General features: G+C 44.6%; 2 protein-coding genes across 3 annotated transcripts in view; one reads left to right on the top strand and one right to left on the bottom strand.

Moving 5' to 3' along the window:
- Positions 1-10,806, top strand: part of LOC115183405 (transmembrane protein 145) — a 37,193-nt gene extending 26,387 nt beyond the window's left edge. The window contains exons 8-16 of one of the 2 annotated variants that reach the window (XM_029744688.1): positions 133-201; positions 563-643; positions 1,498-1,576; positions 3,397-3,490; positions 4,275-4,447; positions 4,946-5,066; positions 7,673-7,861; positions 8,048-8,108; positions 9,483-10,806. In XM_029744688.1, the coding sequence (XP_029600548.1) occupies positions 133-201; positions 563-643; positions 1,498-1,576; positions 3,397-3,490; positions 4,275-4,447; positions 4,946-5,066; positions 7,673-7,861; positions 8,048-8,108; positions 9,483-9,502 (887 nt within the window). In that variant the 3' untranslated portion in view covers positions 9,503-10,806. Of the gene's footprint in view, positions 1-132; positions 202-562; positions 644-1,497; positions 1,577-3,396; positions 3,491-4,274; positions 4,448-4,945; positions 5,067-7,672; positions 7,862-8,047 lie in introns of both variants that reach the window. The other variant, XM_029744687.1, reaches the window with a different exon arrangement.
- Positions 10,807-11,190: 384 nt separating this feature from the next.
- On the bottom strand, positions 11,191-13,361 carry LOC115183431 (39S ribosomal protein L17, mitochondrial). Its single transcript, XM_029744689.1, has 3 exons — positions 12,993-13,361; positions 12,180-12,248; positions 11,191-12,018 (listed from the first exon to the last, which is right to left on the bottom strand). The coding sequence occupies exons 1-3, from the start codon at positions 13,164-13,166 to the stop codon at positions 11,758-11,760; spliced, it is 504 nt and encodes a 167-aa protein (XP_029600549.1). The 5' UTR covers positions 13,167-13,361; the 3' UTR covers positions 11,191-11,757.
- Positions 13,362-19,669: the final 6,308 nt, after the last annotated feature.

The raw sequence follows: 19,669 nt of genomic DNA, 5'->3' as shown, positions 1-19,669 counted from the left end.
TCTCTTCATATCTCTCCTCTTCATCTGTCTCTCCTTTTCTCCTCTTCATATCTCTCTCCTCTTCATATCTCTGTCCTCTTCATATATCTCTTTATTTGTCTCTCGCTCTCTATCTTTCTCTATCTCTCCTAGATAATCTGAAGGGAAGGCAGCTTCTCCATACGACATATAAGATGTTTATGACTGCGGCTGGTGTAGAAGGTGAGTGTGGACCACAACTCCACACACACACACACACACACACACACACACACACACACACACACACACACACACACACACACACACACACACACACACACGCACACACCCACAGGCGGCCGATTGCAGCAGCATCACAATCTGACTCACACACTGCAGTTGTTGGCATCTCAGACATGGTAATGACTCCTACTGATTATCATAGATATTAACCACTGCTTCAGCACCATACAGATAGCTCCCTGTCTCTGTGTAGGGTAGGACTGCTGCTGCTATATGCAGCTCTGCAGTGCAGAACAGTGAAATATCCCTCTCTCTTTCTCTCGCTCTCCTCCCTCCTCCTCCCTCTTCCTCCCCTCAGTTGTCAGCCTTCTGTTCCACTGTATCTACTGGGGCCTGTATGCCAGAGATGGAGTGGGCAACGGCAGTCTCAAGATAATGGGTGAGCATGATCGTCACAAACACCCTGATAAAGGATGTAATGCAGAAACACCCTGATAAAGGATTTAATGTAGAAACACCCTGATAAAGGATGTAATCCAGAAACACCCTGATAAAGGATGTAATGCAGAAACACCCTGATAAAGGATGTAATGCAGAAACACCCTGATAAAGGATGTAATGCAGAAACACCCTGATAAAGGATGTAATGCAGAAACACCCTGATAAAGGATGTAATGCAGAAACACCCTGATAAAGGATTTAATGCAGAAACACCCTGATAAAGGATGTAATGCAGAAACACCCTGATAAAGGATTTAATGCAGAAACACCCTGATAAAGGATGTAATGCAGAAACACCCTGATAATGGATGTAATGCAGAAACACCCTGATAAAGGATGTAATCCAGAAACACCCTGATAAAGGATGTAATGCAGAAACACCCTGATAAAGGATTAATGCAGAAACACCCTGATAAAGGATGTAATCCAGAAACACCCTGATAAAGGATATAATGCAGAAACACCCTGATAAAGGATGTAATGCAGAAACACCCTGATAAAGGATATAATGCAGAAACACCCTGATAAAGGATTAATGCAGAAACTTTCCCACACAACCCATGCAGTGCAAGAGAGTGCGTACGAGAGGATGAGTGTGTCCTTATTTGAGTGTGTGTTGCAAGTGTGTGTGTGAGCGTGTACTGGAGTGAGTGAGTGACCTGATTTCAAGTTCTAGTATGATGTTACATATTCAGATACTATAACCTACTTACAGTAACCTTTCTTTCACTCTCTATGGGGTTCTCATTTTCTTCCCTCCTTCTCGCCATCTCTCTCTCTCTCTCTCTCCAGGGAAATTACTGTTCTCTGTCAGTTTCCTGGTGTTCCTGCTGATGCTGATCCTGCTGGGAAAAGGCTTCACTGTCACCAGGTAGGGAGTGTGTGTGTTTTTGTGTATGTCTCTCACACTGTGTCTGGTTTCAGGCCGTCTCACCTATGGTCTCAGGGTCAGAGCTACAGTAGCTGTCCCAGCCTTAATAACACCCTCTACCCTAGAGGACATGTCAGTCTAACTGCTTGTCTGGCTGACAGGTTCACTGCTTCATTACAGTGTGTCTCAGGATTAAATCCTCCAGCCACTCTCTCTGTCTTACTCCTTCTACGCGTTAGTACCAGTAGCCCAGTCTCTCTATGTCTTTCTCCTTCTAACTCGTACCAGTAGCCCAGTCTCTCTCTGTCTTACTCCTTCTAACTCGTACCAGTATCCCAGTCTCTCTCTGTCTTACTCCTTCTACGCGTTAGTACCAGTAGCCCAGTCTCTCTATGTCTTACTCCTTCTAACGCGTACCAGTAGCCCAGTCTCTCTCTGTCTTACTCCTTCTAACTAGTACCAGTATCCCAGTCTCTCTATGTCTTACTCCTTCTAACTCGTACCAGTATCCCAGTCTCTCTCTGTCTTACTCCTTCTAACTCGTACCAGTATCCCAGTCTCTCTCTGTCTTACTCCTTCTAACGCATACCAGTATCCCAGTCTCTCTATGTCTTACTCCTTCTAACTCGTACCAGTAGCCCAGTCTCTCTCTGTCTTACTCCTTCTAACTTGTACCAGTATCCCAGTCTCTCTATGTCTTACTCCTTCTAACTCGTACCAGTAGCCCAGTCTCTCTCTGTCTTACTCCTTCTAACTCGTACCAGTAGCCCAGTCTCTCTCTGTCTTACTCCTTCTAACTTGTACCAGTAGCCCAGTCTCTCTCTGTCTTACTCCTTCTAACTCGTACCAGTAGCCCAGTCTCTCTATGTCTTACTCCTTCTAACTCGTACCAGTAGCCCAGTCTCTTTCTGTCTTACTCCTTCTAACGCGTACCAGTATCCCAGTCTCTCTATGTCTTACTCCTTCTAACTCGTACCAGTAGCCCAGTCTCTCTCTGTCTTACTCCTTCTAACTTGTACCAGTATCCCAGTCTCTCTATGTCTTACTCCTTCTAACTCGTACCAGTAGCCCAGTCTCTCTCTGTCTTACTCCTTCTAACTCGTACCAGTAGCCCAGTCTCTCTCTGTCTTACTCCTTCTAACTTGTACCAGTAGCCCAGTCTCTCTCTGTCTTACTCCTTCTAACTCGTACCAGTAGCCCAGTCTCTCTCTGTCTTACTCCTTCTAACTTGTACCAGTAGCCCAGTCTCTCTCTGTCTTACTCCTTCTAACTCGTACCAGTATCCCAGTCTCTCTCTGTCTTACTCCTTCTAACTCGTACCAGTAGCCCAGTCTCTTTCTGTCTTTCTCACTTGCTCTCACTCTACTTTCCCTGTTTTTCTTTCTCTTCCTGCTCTGCTCCTCTCTCATTGCCCTCTGTCTTTCTCCCGTTCTCTCTCACTATCTCACACAGTATAGTAGCTATGATTTTATTAGAGCACACTTTGTCATTATTGCTACATCTCTGAAATGTGGTGATGAATAGCCATTTAGATAAGCTGTCTGTCTACACTGCACCATAAAGAGGGAATATGTGGCCAACCGCATGTGTGAGTGAGTGTGAATTTGTGTGTGTGTGTGTGTGTGTGTGTGTGTGTGTGTGTGTGTGTGTGTGTGTGTGTGTGTGTGTGTGTGTGTGTGTGTGTGTGTGTGTGTGTGTGTGTGCATACGTGGGTGAGGAAATCCATCTCTGTTTGCAGGAGGAGAGTGTGTGTGTGTGTGTGTGTGTATTCATCTGTCTGTGTGAAAGCTAACCCCCCTGTGTGTATCCGTCTCTGTCAGGGCGAGGATCAGCCACAGTGGATCTGTCAAGCTGTCCATCTACATGACAGTCTACACCGTCACCTATATCATCCTCTTCATATACGAGGCAGAGGTACTGCAGTCTGCGCTACAGAACTGCTGCTGCTACACTCCTACTGTCCATGCTAAACGTGAAGGACCAGTGTATGACGGTCTAAGTTCCCACCGGGGATTCCTGTGTCCCACAACACTGTTAGCCTACTGAGTTGAAGCCTAGGTATTAGCTCTAGGAGCTAGTCTTCAGGTCTCGGGCATGGTTACTCATCAGCCGAGCATGGATCACAGAATCACCTCCATTACAAGTGTAAAATGTGCTCTACTATAATTTAGGATGGGTCCCTCTTTGAAATGAGGTTCACATATCATGGCACCTCCTGGTAAGATAAAGGTGAAATAAAAGGGGCCTACTCCTGATGTACTGTAGTATACAGGGATAGGAGTTTCTTACCCAGCCTGTCAGTGCCTAGCACTGGGCCTGTACATACATAATGCAGGGGACGACCGAGGGTAACCCTGTTTGACCAATGATATCCAGTCTCTGGCCTGGGAAACTGAATACATAGCCCGCAAGCAGAGGCACTGTCAATGATCCAGCTGTAGAGAAGTGTCAATGACGCACAAACACACAAACAAACATACATACATGTGTACACATACGCACACACTTGTAGACACACTCACCAACAAAAACGAGTAGATTTCACATCCCAACATGTCAGCAAACCACAGACTGTTACAACACATGCTGGGGAACCTATTGTAATACACCTCTCTGCTATTTGAGGGTAAAGTTAGTAGGTTGATTAGTAGGGTGCGGTCCATTAGAGTGGTTGTATGACGTTGTGTGTGTGTCTCAGTTCTTTGACCCAGGTGAGGTGCTGTATGCATATGACAGCCCGGCGGGCTACGGTCTGATGGGTCTCCAGCTGCTGGCCTACGTGTGGTTCTGCTACGCCGTCCTGATCTCCCTCAAACACTACCCTGAGAAACAACCCTTCTACATCCCCTTCTTCACGGCATACACACTCTGGTGAGAGGACATAGTCCTACAGCCCTTCTACATTCTTCACGGCATACACACTCTGGTGAGAGGACATAGTCCTACAACCCTTCTACATCCCCTTCTTCACGGCATACACACTCTGGTGAGAGGACATAGTCCTACAGCCCTTCTACATTCTTCACGGCATACACACTCTGGTGAGAGGACATAGTCCTACAGCCCTTCACTCTCTGCATGCAGTTTGTCTCTGTCAGGTTCATCAACATCATTCCCTAAAAAGCATTACACCCAATAAACTCCCCGTCTCCCTTATTTTTCCACTTCTCGCTTGCTCGTCTTAAATCTGTCTTCACTCCTCCGCCTCTCCCTCCCTCTCATTTCCTTTTGTCTCTACTCCACCATATTCCTTTTTTTCTCCTCCTTCCTTTACATATCTCAATCTCCCCCTTCCCTATCTCTCTCTCCTCTCTCTCTTAATAATCTCTCTCCCTCATTAACTCTCTCTCCTCTCTCTCCCTCTGGCAGGTTTTTCGCGGTTCCCGTCATGGCTCTGATAGCTAACTTTGGCATCCCTCGCTGGGCACGGGAGAAGATCGTCAACGGCATCCAACTGGGAATCCACCTCTATGCTCACATCGTGTTCCTCGTTAGTACCCTTCATCTCTCTACACACTCACACACAGGCATGCATGTGTGCACACACACACACTGCCTCACAGTTGACGTTAATTATCTCGAAGACCTCATCGCCCGCCTCGTTAGTAACCCCCTGCCCTCCACACTCAGGCACGCACACACTCACCTCTCTTTTAATATCTGTGAGTCATATCTCTCTGTTCTCATCGGCCTCTGCGTTAGTATCCCCCCAAACCAAGACTTCTATACCAGACTGAGCGTCTCAGGCCCAGACTTCTGTACCAGACTGAGCCTCTTGGTCCCAGACTTCTAAACCAGATTGAGCCTCTCTGTCCCAGACTTATATACCAGACTGAGCCTCTTGTTCCCAGACTTGTATACCAGACTAAGCCTCTCTGTCCCAGACTTCTGTACCATACTGAGCCTCTCTGTCCCAGACTTCTGTACCAGACTGAGCCTCTCTGTCCCAGACTTGTATACCAGACTGAGCCTCTCTGTCCCAGACTTGTATACCAGACTGAGCCTCTCTGTCCCAAACTTGTATACCAGACTGAGCCTCTCTGTCCCAGACTTCTGTACCAGACTGAGCCTCTCTGTCCCAGACTTCTGTACCAGACTGAGCCTCTCTGTCCCAGACTTCTGTACCAGACTGAGTTTCTCTGTCCCAGACTTCTGTACCATACTGAGCCTCTCTGTCCAAGACTTCTGTACCAGACTGAGCCTCTCTGTTCCAGACTTCTATTCCAGACTGAGCCTCTCTGTCCCAGACTTGTATACCAGACTGAGCCTCTCAGTCCCAGACTTCTATACCAGACTGAGCCTCTCTGTCCCAGACTTCTGTACCAGACTGAGCCTCTCTGTCCCAGACTTGTATACCAGACTGAGCCTCTCAGTCCCAGACGTCTATACCAGACTGAGCCTCTCTGTCCAAGACTTCTGTACCAGACTGAGCCGCTCTGTTCCAGACTTCTATTCCAGACTGAGCCTCTCTGTCCCAGACTTGTATACCAGACTGAGCCTCTCGGTCCCAGACTTCTATACCAGACTGAGCCTCTCTGTCCCAGACTTCTGTACCAGACTGAGCCTCTCGGTCCCAGACGTCTATACCAGACTGAGCCTCTCTGTCCCAGACTTCTGTACCAGACTGAGCCTCTTTGTCCCAGACTTCTGTACCATACTGAGCCTCTCTGTCCCAGACTTCTATACCAGACTGAGTCTCTCGGTCCCAGACTTCTGTACCAGACTGAGCCTCTCGGTCCCAGACTTCTGTACCAGACTGAGCCTCTCGGTCCCAGACTTCTATACCAGACTGAGCCTCTCGGTCCCAGACTTGTATACCAGACTGGGCATCTCGGTCCCAGACTTCTGTACCAGACTGAGCCTCTCTGTCCCAGACTTCTGTACCAGACTGAGCCTCTTGGTCCCAGACTTCTAAACCAGATTGAGCCTCTCTGTCCCAGACTTATATACCAGACTGAGCCTCTTGTTCCCAGACTTGTATACCAGACTAAGCCTCTCTGTCCCAGACTTCTGTACCATACTGAGCCTCTCTGTCCCAGACTTCTGTACCAGACTGAGCCTCTCTGTCCCAGACTTGTATACCAGACTGAGCCTCTCTGTCCCAGACTTGTATACCAGACTGAGCCTCTCTGTCCCAGACTTGTATACCAGACTGAGCCTCTCTGTCCCAGACTTCTGTACCAGACTGAGCCTCTCTGTCCCAGACTTCTGTACCAGACTGAGCCTCTCTGTCCCAGACTTCTGTACCAGACTGAGTTTCTCTGTCCCAGACTTCTGTACCATACTGAGCCTCTCTGTCCAAGACTTCTGTACCAGACTGAGCCTCTCTGTTCCAGACTTCTATTCCAGACTGAGCCTCTCTGTCCCAGACTTGTATACCAGACTGAGCCTCTCAGTCCCAGACTTCTATACCAGACTGAGCCTCTCTGTCCCAGACTTCTGTACCAGACTGAGCCTCTCTGTCCCAGACTTGTATACCAGACTGAGCCTCTCAGTCCCAGACGTCTATACCAGACTGAGCCTCTCTGTCCAAGACTTCTGTACCAGACTGAGCCGCTCTGTTCCAGACTTCTATTCCAGACAGACTGAGCCTCTCTGTCCCAGACTTGTATACCAGACTGAGCCTCTCGGTCCCAGACTTCTATACCAGACTGAGCCTCTCTGTCCCAGACTTCTGTACCAGACTGAGCCTCTCGGTCCCAGACGTCTATACCAGACTGAGCCTCTCTGTCCCAGACTTCTGTACCAGACTGAGCCTCTTTGTCCCAGACTTCTGTACCATACTGAGCCTCTCGGTCCCAGACTTGTATACCAGACTGGGCATCTCGGTCCCAGACTTCTGTACCAGACTGAGCCTCTCTGTCCCAGACTTCTGTACCAGACTGAGCCTCTCTGTCCCAGACTTCTATACCAGACTGAGCCTCTCTGTCCTTTGTCAGTGACACATTCACACACATACTGTTATGTTCTTATATGTGCAGAAATGTGTATCAGTGTATGGAAAATACAGGGTAATATATGTACAGGCAACAGGCAATATTCTGAATATGATACATTCCTTCCATCCATCCCCTCTCCCTCCCTGCCTCGCCACAGGCTATTACACGGCCCTCTGCGGCCAATAAGAACTTCCCGTACCACGTGCGGACCTCTCAGATCGGTATCCTGCTGTCTAGTCCGAAGGCGGGTGTGGCGAGTGAGAGTTTCCCCCACCACGCCTATGGGAACAGCTCCTTCCTGGGCGACTCCCAGCCCAACTTCACAGAACTGTTCTCCATCCAGTCGGTGAGTGGATGCATGGTCTGAGGAAGATGTAGTAACTGATACTAAGGTGTGATATAGTCCCTGTAACACTCCAGAGGTGTTAGAGCACAGAGGAAGTTGTCAGAGAAGGATGTGGTAACTGATATTGTGACAAATACAACCCAGCATGACCTTTAACCTTTCAACCTATACCTCCCTCTCTCTTAGGGCCCAGTGAAGACGGTGGAGGAGACGGTGGCCCGGAAGGGACAGGAAGTGCAGAGGAACAGTGAGCATAAGATCATCACCACCACGGCCGACCTGTCGTCACCCACCTTCCCCCCACTCCCTCCCCCCATGCCCCCCCGCCTCTCCGCCCACTCCCCCCCTCCCCCTCCACGACTCCCCTCCCACTTCACCGAGTACTTCAGCATGCAGGGGGGAGGGGGCGTGGGCACCAAGGCATGAGACAGACAGAGAGAAAGAAAGAGGGACACAGAGAGAAAGATCGAGAGGGAGGTGGAGGAAGATCAGGTAGCATAGAAAACAGGTCAAGCTATGTATAGCCACGAGGGAAGGAGGGATGGATATGAGGAAGAGAAGGGGAAGTCATTATAAGCAGACATGTGGAATGGAAGTCCTAAACGTCCCATTTTCACCTCTGAATGGGAAAAGAGCTGAATAAAGAAGAGGAAATGGCTGTGAGTTAAAGTGCTGAGCTTGTAAAAGAAAAAAGAAGCAATAAATATTTGAACATGAGCAGGGAGAGAGGCACCGGGAGGGAGAGATGACAGAGTGGATGAAGCCTGAGCAATAGAATGATAGGAGCACACAGTGGAGACTGAACAAAACTCCTATGAACACTTTTATTCAAGAATTCATAAGGCATCAATGGAGAGGCTGAGGGAAATGTGTAAATAGCTGAAGAGAATGAGTTACCATTACTCTAAAATAGTTGCAGAGTTTATATTACAAAAGGGATGTTTTTTTCCCACATTGTCGAATTCCAAGTGATGCTGTGACCATTGCAATTCTCATGCCATTACATTGTACAAGAGTAAAATATTCACTCACATCCTGAAACATACATTTTTTTTTCATGTTTGACAGATGTTAACACAAAATATAGAATTTCTCCATATAGAATATGTTGGGATGATTTATATTCTTATATATGTTGATTGCTCCAGGCTATTGGATTGATATACTGATGTTTAAGTGTACAATGTTCAGTTTACTGTGGACCCCTGAGGTACTGCTAAAACAAGCATGTACTCCCTGTCTCTAAACTGATTATACTCCATGTGCTCATACAGTGCGTGTGCCTGTTGTACCAAACTACTATACAATAACTGTGTATTTCATACCATATAGGCTACCGAGGAGGTGTTAATGTACCTTCTTCTGGATTTCTATTGGAACCTTATGTTACCTTATGTCATACTGTCCACAGACAACTGTTTTAACTCCGAATACTACTGTTCAGTTTTCACTGGAGTGCAAGATGCTAGCTTGCTCTGAATGTAATTCCTTGATGTATGTAGATCTTGGTGAATGTATTAATGCAATAGAGCACAAGGAAAGTGGTGGTTTTAAAGTTACATTTGTTGTATTTTTTTTACATAGAAATCATACTTATAGCTTGTTTTACTTTCAATTTCAGCCTCCATCCTTGACACATGATTTAAGGAGGGAAGGTTGTCCTGCGAGGATATGAACTAACTTCACAATCCCCCCCCCCCCCGACTAGTATGTAATGATGTCATGTCAAACCTGTACATGTCTGTATGTATGGCCGTTTCCCTCAGTGAAGTTGTACAGTACATCTGATACTGTGTGAGGGGCTCATTGTTGTTTATCCATAAGTAGGAACAGTAGTTCTTCCTGAACATGAAAAGTCCTGGGCCCATAAACAACTAAAGCAAACCTTTTAGAGTAACTGTGAAAGTAGTAGCACCAACGTCCTGTTTGTCCTGCATGAAGCACTTTAATGTTCCCCTTCTCTTAGTTTTTCTGTTCCGCCATTTATTTCAAAGTGACTTTGAATAGCGCTTTTATCTGAATTATACGTATCCACACACTACACCCAATGATATTCCGGTATCAAATATACAAATGTTACCTGTAGATATGTTCATATTTATCAATGTCATCAAGTGTCATTATCAGACATTTAAAAATGTACATATATCTGAATAACATTAAGTTGATTAAATAGCCTAATGATATCAATGTAAGGGAGGGAGGGGGGTATTCATAAGACTGTGTCAAGGCCAATTTACCACCTGTTCTAAGAAATAGAAGTAATAAATCACATCTTTTTTTATATAACTTGTTAATATCTGAGTATGAAACATGCAAGTCTCTTTAATCATTTTTAATCCAATCTGTAAAAAAAAAAAGGTGTGGGAGAAAAAATGGTGGTTAATTGACTGTTTCTAATGGTTTAATTAATAGCCCTTTACTATAGAAAGACTATGGAGTAGGCTTGGGTTGGTCAGACTGCTACAGCACATGTTATGTACATGAGAACATACAGTCAAAGGTATAATGTAGTCTGTAAAAAAAGAATGAAACTTGAATTAGATTGTTCTGGTGTTCTAAAGGTTGTCTCTGTAGGCGTATATATATTTGTCTCTATTGCCATTACAGTCCACTGTTGTCCATGGTTACAGATGCCATTAATTGACTGAATAGATTTTGACAGACAGGTTCCATTCATCCTGTACAACAAGCTGCATGATCAACTTATCTATGGTATTTGTCTATTATACACAGACACAAGTGGAAGAGCAACAGGAGATGAGTGAGGGTTTTATATGCATGACAGACAACAGCACAGATTCCTGGGTATTTAGAGAGGTCTGGTTAAGAGCACATTACTGAAGCACTGTTCAAAATGAATGCATTTTAATGGTGTCAAACTAGGGTATTCTGAATACGCTGTACATACACTTTTTGCCAAATTAAAATGGTTGGTTTTATTAGAGGCCTTGTCTGTTTCTTTCATACCTTGGCCACAGTGTGAATGTGTATGAGTTATTTTTATGTGATGTAGAAGGGCATTCGTCCAAAACATCTACTCCATCTTGGTACAGTACAATTACTTCTCTGGAACCAATCTCACAATTGGAGAGCTTACAGGCAAGTGGCAAAGGAGAACAGAGAGCAGGTCCAATTGAATGTAACTGCAATAGGTTTGGGGCAATTTTGGCAAGTAGTTACCAATATGTAAAAACCAAAACTCTACAGCAGCTCTTAATAACAAAACAGTTTGAATCTAAACAAATAGAATGAATGGGGAAGCTCATGATGAGTGTGTGATTATGCCTGGCTGAAGGTGGTTGCTTTCATAAAACATCCTGCCTCTATTTTCCACTGTCTGATGTTTATTATGAATCAGTAGAGGGATTAAAAACAGGACATCAACCATGATAATAATGAAAAGTTTGGGGGACATGTTTCTGAACCGGTAGAGGGAATAGTAACAGCATATCAAACCTGTTTCTTATTTAAGCACATTTGTTAAATTCACAGTAGTGCCATAAACAGAACGCTTATCATTGTCAAACAATCACATTTATTTTGACACACAACATCCTCTCATGTTCCGTGGGGTCCATAGAAAGTCAAATACTGTAGCCAGTCACCTCAAAACAGTTGCACCCCATGTTTCTGTACTGTTATCCCCCAAAAGTGTTGGGTGTTTTTCTTATTACAACACAATGTTTCCAAATCAGGACCTAGTCAGAATCTGTGGACTATAAAAGTTGAGTACAACCCACCAGCGGGTCCTCTACTATGGAATTACAGGGGCTTATTCAGGAGGGAGCAACGTTCCAGAATGTTCATATACTGTAGAACAGACATGACATTCTAAATGTTTCACCGAACACACCCCTGATCTAACATGTAATGTCACTGTGTGGCTGGTTGCATCATGCCTCAACCTTGGCTGCTGCCTGCTGTGCCCGCTCCTCTCTGTAGCCTTTCAGGAGCTGGTTGATTAGCGTGAGTTCATTGTCTCGTTTGGCGGTCTGGAGAGGTGGGAACGGGTTGCCTTTATACTCCAGCACAGCCATAGCAGCCTTGTCCAGGTTCTCCCTGTTGGGAATGCGGGCCATCCGGGTGTAGGCTTTGGGCTGGGTCTCAAACCTGGGAGCCAGGACCTTGAAGAGCTTTGGGATCAGATCCTTTTCCTTAAACCACAGGAGAGAGAGACGGGATGATGACTGAAAGAACTAGGAACACACTCATACTAATCTGGTAGATAATACTACAACAAAGCTGGGGACATTGGGACAATCTGACTTGGTCTGAGTACATTAAAACACTAACAAAGATCATAAAGAACATTTACTGTGAGCCAGAAATTTGCCATTTTCATCGCTTTCTCGTCAGTGTCTCCCTTCTTGGCATAGTCAATCAACTGCAAAACAACATCACATTGGTCAACAACGTCACAAGCTGTCAAAAACTACACAGTAGCCTACTAAACAGGGATGATTGAGAAGTAGCCGACTAAATCAAACAAGTTAAATTAAAAAGTATGGATTTCAGCAAACAAAGGCACACATCTACATAGGACAACGATATGTACACGATTAGCATTTCATCATTTACTATTGATCTTGGGCAAATCAATGTAGTCAGAGCTGAATTTCACAAAGCCAGGACTCTGCTCAACTCCATAGTTGATCAGAAACTTCCTTCACCATGGGAGTTGAGTTTAGTCAACTAGAGGAGTAGCCCAAAGACTGGCAGATGACAATAGAGTCGCTTCATCTTACTGTCCAAAGGGAATCTATGTAGCCAGCTATACACTCATATCTCCTATGGACCGGGTTGTACATAACATATTCTCCATTCTGGTTGCAAAGGAGTCGATTACCTGCTTAACTCGATTTAATGGCGAGAAGGTGGAAAAAAACATACTTTCTTATGGAACACCATTTTTGACATTTTCCGGATGTCGCCAATCAGGTTGGAGCAGTCTATTTTTTTCACCCCTGGTCTGATTGGCTGAAGGGGTAAACACATGTATAGCCGGCTGCATACATTCCTTTTGGTCAGTAAGATGAAACGACTCAATATCGCTGTTTCCAGCCTTTGAATTACTGGAGAAGCAACTTTGTTGAGCTGCGTAAAAAGGGTAACGTTAACATGTCCTCACCTTTTCAGCATAGAATCGAACTTCGTCTGCTCTGCCTCGGGTGGTCTCTATCCTCTCGTGTCGAACGAGGCCGGTAAGAATGTTCCGAAGCATGTTTATTCGGGACTCTGGACCGAGACCCATTTTACGGGCCACCCGGCCATGGGATATCAACATCTGAATGGTGAGGCGCATCTTGTCGAGTTCAGACGCCTACAAGAGGCTAGAAAGAAAAAAGGAATCAAGCCGTCCTTTAAAAATGTAAACCGATGTTTCTAACGAAGGTTATCTTCCGTTATTCTCGTATAAATTAGGTTTATTTGATCATTAATACATCCCCGAGGTCGCATAACATGACAACTTTGACATTGCCGGTGCATCAGTTATCGCAGTCTGGTTGGGTGAAAAATAGTTCCACTTTAGGATTAAATGGTTCCGCCTCAAATGCATTCTATTTGTTTCTAGTTGTCATTAATTCATTGTTTTGTTATTAGATATCAGGCCTTTCTATGTTTCATAGAGATATTTCAAAATGTAAAAAAAATGTTAATTTCTGATTAGGAAATGTAATCGGAAATAAGTGTACATATTTAAGTGACCTATTTATCTACGATATATATGATGACAAATAGCATAGGTATACAGTACCAGTCAAAATTGTGGACACACCTACTCATCATTTTATTTATATTTACTATTTTCTACATTGTAGAATAATAGTGAAGACATCAAAACTATGAAAAAAAACACATATGGAGTCATGCAGTAACCAAAAAAGTGTTAAACAATTCAAATCAAAATATATTTTAGATTCTTCAAATTAGCCACCATTTGCCTTGATGGCAGCTTTGCACACTCTTGGAATTCTCTCAACCAGCTTCACATGGAATGCTTTTCCAAAAGTCTTGAAGGAGTTCCCACATATGCTGAGCACTTTTTGGCTGCTTTTCTTTCACTCTGCGTTCCAACTCATCCCAAACCATCTCAATTGGGCTGAGGTTGGGTGATTGTGGAGGCCAGGTCATCTGATGCAGCACTCCATCACTCTCCATCTTTGTCAAATAGCTTTTACACAGCCTGGAAGTGTGTTTTGGGTCATTGTCCTGTTGAAAAACAAATGATAGTCCCACTAAAGGCAAACCAGATGGGATGGCGTATCGCTGCAGAATGCTGTAGTAGCCAAGCTGGTTAACCTCTCTAGGGTAGGGGGCAGTATTTGCACGGCCGGATAAAAAACGTACCCGATTTAATCTGGTTATTACTACTGCCCAGAAACTATAATATGCATATAATTGTTTGATTTGGATAGAAAACACCCTAACGTTTATAAAACTGTTTGAATGGTGTCTGTGAGTATAACAGAACTCATATGGCAGGCAAAAACCTGAGAAGATTCCAAACAGGAAGTGCCCTCTCTGACCATTTCTTGGCCTTCTACACTCTCTTTATTGAAAACTGAGGATCTCTGCTGTAACGTGACACTTCCTACGGCTCCCATAGGCTCTCAGAAGGCGGCAGAACGTTGAATGATGACTTTGCAGGCCATGGCTGAAAAACAGTAGCGCATTTGGTAAGTGGTCGATCTGAGAACAATGAGACGGGGGTGCACGTGAAGAGTCCATTTTAGATTTTCAGTCTTTGAACGAAAACAGGGTTTCCCGGTCGGAATATTATCGCTTTTTTACGAGAAAAATCGCATAAAAATTGATTTTAAACAGCGGTTGACATGCTTCGAAGTACGGTAATGGAATATTTAGAATTTTTTTGTCACGATACGCGCCGGGCGTGTCACCCTTCGTTACCCTTCGGATAGTGTCTTGAACGCACAAACAAAACAGAGGATATTTGAACATAACTATGGATTATTTTGAACCAAACCAACATTTGTTATTGAAGTAGAAGTCCTGGGAGTGCATTCTGACGAAGAACAGCAAAGGTAATCCAATTTTTCTTATAGTAAATCTGAGTTTGGTGAGTGCCAAACTTGGTGGGTGTGAAAATAGCTAGCCCGTGATGGCGAGCTATCTACTCAGAATATTGCAAAATGTGCTTTTGCTGAAAAGCTATTTTAAAATCGGACATAGCGATTGCATAAAGGAGTTCTGTATCTATAATTCTTCAAATAATTTATGTTTTTTGTGAACGTTTATTGTGAGTAATTTAGTAAATTCACCGGAAGTTTGCGGTGGGTATGCTAGTTCTGAACGTCACATGCTAATGTAAAAAGCTGTTTTTTGATATAAATATGAACTTGATTGAACAAAACATGCATGTATTGTATAACATAATGTCCTAGGAGTGTCATTTGATGAAGATCATCAAAAGTTAGTGCTGCATTTAGCTGTGGTTTGGGTTTATGTGACATTATATGCTAGCTTGAAAAATGGGTGTCTGATTATTTCTGGCTGGGTACTCTGCTGACATAATCTAATGTTTTACTTTCGTTGTAAAGCCTTTTTCAAATCGGACAGTGTGGTTAGATTAACGAGAGTCTTGTCTTTAAAATGGTGTAAAATAGTCATATGTTTGAGAAATTGAAGTAATAGCATTTCTAAGGTATTTGAATATCGCGCCACGGGATTCCACTGGCTGTTGAGTAGGTGGGACGATTTCGTCCCACATACCCTAGAGAGGTTAAGTGTGTCTTGAATTCTAAATAAATCACAGACAGTGTCACCAGCAAAGCACCCCCACATCATCACACCTCCTCCTCCATGCTTCACAGTGGGAACCATAAATGCGGAGATCATCCATTCACCTACTCTGCGTCTCACAAAGACATGCGGTTGGAACCAAAAATCTCACATTTTGACTCCTCAGACCAAAATACAGATTTCCACTGGTCTAATGTCCATTGCTCGGGTTTCTTGTCCCAACCAAGTCTCTTCTTCTTATTGATGTCCTTTAGTAGTGGTTTCTTTGCTGCAATTCGACCATGAAGGCCTGATTCACACAGTCTCCTCTGAACAGTTGATGTTGAGATGTGTCTGTTACTTGAACTCTGTGAAGCATTTATTTGGGCTGCAATTTCTGAGGCGGGTAACTCTAGCGAACTTATCCTCTGCAGCAGAGGTAACTCTGGGTCTTCCTTCCCTGTGTCGGTCCTCCAGTTTCATCATAGCGCTTGATGGTTTTTGCGACTGCACTTGAAGAAACTTTCAAAGTTCTTGAAATTTTCCGTATTGACGGACCTTCAAATCTTAAAGAAACTTTCGTTTCTCTTTGCTTTTTTGAGCTCTTTTTTTCCATAATATGGACTTGGTCTTTTACCAAATAGGACCATCTTCTGTATACCACCCCTACCTGGTCACAAGACAACTGTTTGACTGAAACACATTAAGAAGGAAAGAAATTCCACAAATTAACAAGGCGCACATGTTAATTGAAATGCATTCCAGGTGACTACCTCATGAAGCTGGTTGAGAGAATGCCAAGAGCAGGCAAAGGGTGGCTACTTTGAATATTTTTTAAATTTAACTAAGCAAGTCAGTTAAGAACAAATTCTTCTTTACAATGACAGCCTAGGAACAGTGGGTTAACTGACTTGTTCAAGGGCAGAACGACAGATTTTTACCTTGTTAGCTCAGGGATTCGATCTAGCAACCTTTCAGTTACTGGCCCAACGCTCTAACCACTAGGCTACCTGCCGCCCCCAGAATCTCAAATATAAAATATTTCTAATTTGTTTAACACTTTTGTTTGTTTACTACATGATTCCATATGTTATTTCATAGTTTTGATGTCGTCACTATTATTCTACAAAGTAGAAAATAGTAAAAATAAAGAAAATCTCTGGAATGAGTAGGTGTGTCCAAACTTTTGACTGGTACTGAATATATATATATATATATATATATATATATATATATATATATATATATATATATATATATATACTGCTCAAAAAAATAAAGGGAACACTTACATTGTGTTGTTTAACGCCAAGTCAATCACACTTCTGTGAAATCAAACTGTCCACTTAGGAAGCAACACTGATTGACAATACATTTCACCTGCTGTTGTGCAAATGGAATAGACAACAGGTGGAAATTATAGGCAATTAGCAAGACACCCCCAATAAAGGAGTGGTTCTGCAGGTGGGGACCACAGACCACTTCTCAGTTCCTATGCTTCCTGGCTGATGTTTTGGTCACTTTTGAATGCTGGCGGTGCTTTCACTCTAGTGGTAGCATGAGACGGAGTCTACAACCCACACAAGTGGCTCAGGTAGTGCAGTTCATCCAGGATGGCACATCAATGCGAGCTGTGGCAAGAAGGTTTGCTAGTGTCCAGAGCATGGAGGCGCTACCAGGAGACAGGCCAGTACATCAGGAGATGTGGAGGAGGCCGTAGGAGGGCAACAACCCAGCAGCAGGACCTCTACCTCCGCCTTTGTGCAAGGAGGAGCAGGAGAAGCACTGCCAGAGCCCTGCAAAATGACCTCCAGCAGGCCACAAATGTGCATGTGTCTGCTCAAACTGTCAGAAACAGACTCCGTGAGGGTGGTATGAGGGCCCGACGTCCACAGGTGCTTACAGCTTAACACTTACAGCCCAACACTGTGCAGGACGTTTGGCATTTGCCAGAGAACACCAAGATTGGCAAATTCGCCACTGGCGCCCTGTGCTCTTCACAGATGAAAGCAGGTTCACACTGAGCATGTGACAGACATGACAGAGTCTGGAGCCGCCGTGGAGAACGTTCTGCTGCCTGCAACATCCTCCAGCATGACCGGTTTGGCGGTGGGTCAGTCATGGTGTGGGGTGGCATTTCTTTGGGGGGGCCGCACAGCCCTCCAGGGCTTGTAAACTATTACAGACTACAAAGGGAAGCACAGCCGAGAGCTACCCAGTGACACGAGCCTACCAGACAAGCTGAATAACTTCTATGCTCGCTTCAAGGCAAGTAACACTAAAACATGCATGAGAGCATCAGCTGTTCCGAATGATTGTGTGATCATGCGCTCTGCAGCCAATGTGAGTAAGACCTTTAAACAGGTCAACATTCACAAGGCCGCAGGGCCAGATGGATTACCAGGACATTTACTCTGAGCATGTGCTGACTAACTGGCAATTGTCTTCACTGACATTTTCAACCTCTCCCTGTCTGAGTATGTAATACCAACATGTTTCAAGCAGACCCCCATAGTCCCTGTGCCCAAGAATACTAAGGTAACCTGCCTAAATGACTACCGACCCGTAGCACTCATGTCTGTAGCCATGAAATGCTTTGAAAGGCTGGTCGTGGCTCACATCAACACCATTATCCCAGAAACCCTAGACCCACTCCAATTTGCATACCACCCCAACAGATCCACAAATGATGAAATCTCTATTGCATTCCACACTGCCCTTTCACACCTGGACAAAAGGAACATTTATGTGAGAATGCTAATCATTGACTACAGCTCAGCGTTCAACACCATAGTGCCCTCAAAGCTAATCACGAAGCTAAGGACCCTAGGACTAAACACCTCCCTCTGCAACTGGATCCTGGACTTCCTGACGGCTGCCCCCAGGTGGTAAGAGTAGGTAACAACACATCTGCTACGCTGATCCTCAACACGGGGGCCCCTCAGAGGTGCGTGCACAGTCCCCTCCTGTACTCCCTGTTCACTCATGACTCTACTGCCAGGCACGACTCGAAAGGAGATGATTGTGGACTACTGGAAAAGGAGGACTGAGCAGGTTGAGAGCTTTAAGTTCCTTCGCATCCACATCACCAACAAACTATTATGGTCCAAGCACACCAAGACAGTCGTGATGAGGACACAAGAAAACTGAAAAGATTTGGCATGGGTCCTCAGATCCTCAAAAGGTTTTACAGCTGCACCATCGAGAGCATCCTGACGGGTTGCATCACTGCCTGTTATGGCAACTGCTTGGCCTCAGACCGCAAGGCACTACAGCGGGTAGTGTGTACAGCCTAGAACATCACCAGGGCCAAGCTTCCTGCCATCCAGGACCTCTATACCAGGCAGAGTCAGAGGAAGGCCCTAAAAATTGTTAAAGTCTCCATCCACCATAGTCATAGACTATAGTACACAATATATTGGAAGTCGTTCACATGATACTTACGACTTGTAGCAGTGAGCAGCAGACACCACCATGTGCTGGAGATCAGGGAGCCAACACAGAAGTGGTACCCAGACTGCAGAGACACCTGATGGTGCTGGGAGTACGGCTTGCCTTGCACTCATACCCTTCGATGATCTTGTCGTCCTCCATTGCGACTGGAAACCAAGAGCAGGCAGATTCTTAGCTATATTTCCTCACCTTTTGAGATGATAAAAAAAGCATAACACTATCATAAAAGTGGAATAACATTTCTTAATAACGTAAAATTAACACATTTGTGATGTTAGTGTCATAACACAGTCCTCTATGCCAATTTTTGCACTGCTCCAATGAGCAGAGCAAAGACCAGAGAAATCATGGTTGCTGTGTCATCCTGTTGATGAAAGGGGTTCATCTGCACCCCTGGTTTATGTACCGCCCAGTTTCATGGAACTGTTTGATATGTCAAGAGAAATCGAATCAGATTTTAAAGGTTCTCTGGTGAGCAAATAATACAGCAGGTAGCATCAAACTGTAAAATGTCGGAAAGTTGTGCATCCTCACCACTCACTGGTGAAGGTTAAGATACGGGAAGGGTCAACTGATTCTAGCTCTGTGTCCAAGGCCAACGTCTATGAGAAT

The sequence above is a fragment of the Salmo trutta genome, chromosome 3, assembly GCF_901001165.1.
Source record: "Salmo trutta chromosome 3, fSalTru1.1, whole genome shotgun sequence".
In the NCBI taxonomy this organism is placed as follows: Eukaryota; Metazoa; Chordata; class Actinopteri; order Salmoniformes; family Salmonidae; genus Salmo; species Salmo trutta.
Note: the sequence above shows the minus strand (reverse complement) of the source record. Positions and strands in the feature narration are given on the sequence as shown.

Bases quoted from the DNA above. Each gene is read 5' to 3' on its own strand.
- LOC115183431 (XM_029744689.1), bottom strand. From the start codon at position 13,166: ATGCGCCTCACCATTCAGATGTTGATATCCCATGGCCGGGTGGCCCGT. The intron at 12,249-12,992 runs GTGAGGACATGT...GTTGTTTTGCAG, and splicing joins TTCGATTCTATGCTGAAAAG to TTGATTGACTATGCCAAGAA. The intron at 12,019-12,179 runs GTAAATGTTCTT...CTGTGGTTTAAG, and splicing joins TGGCAAATTTCTGGCTCACA to GAAAAGGATCTGATCCCAAA.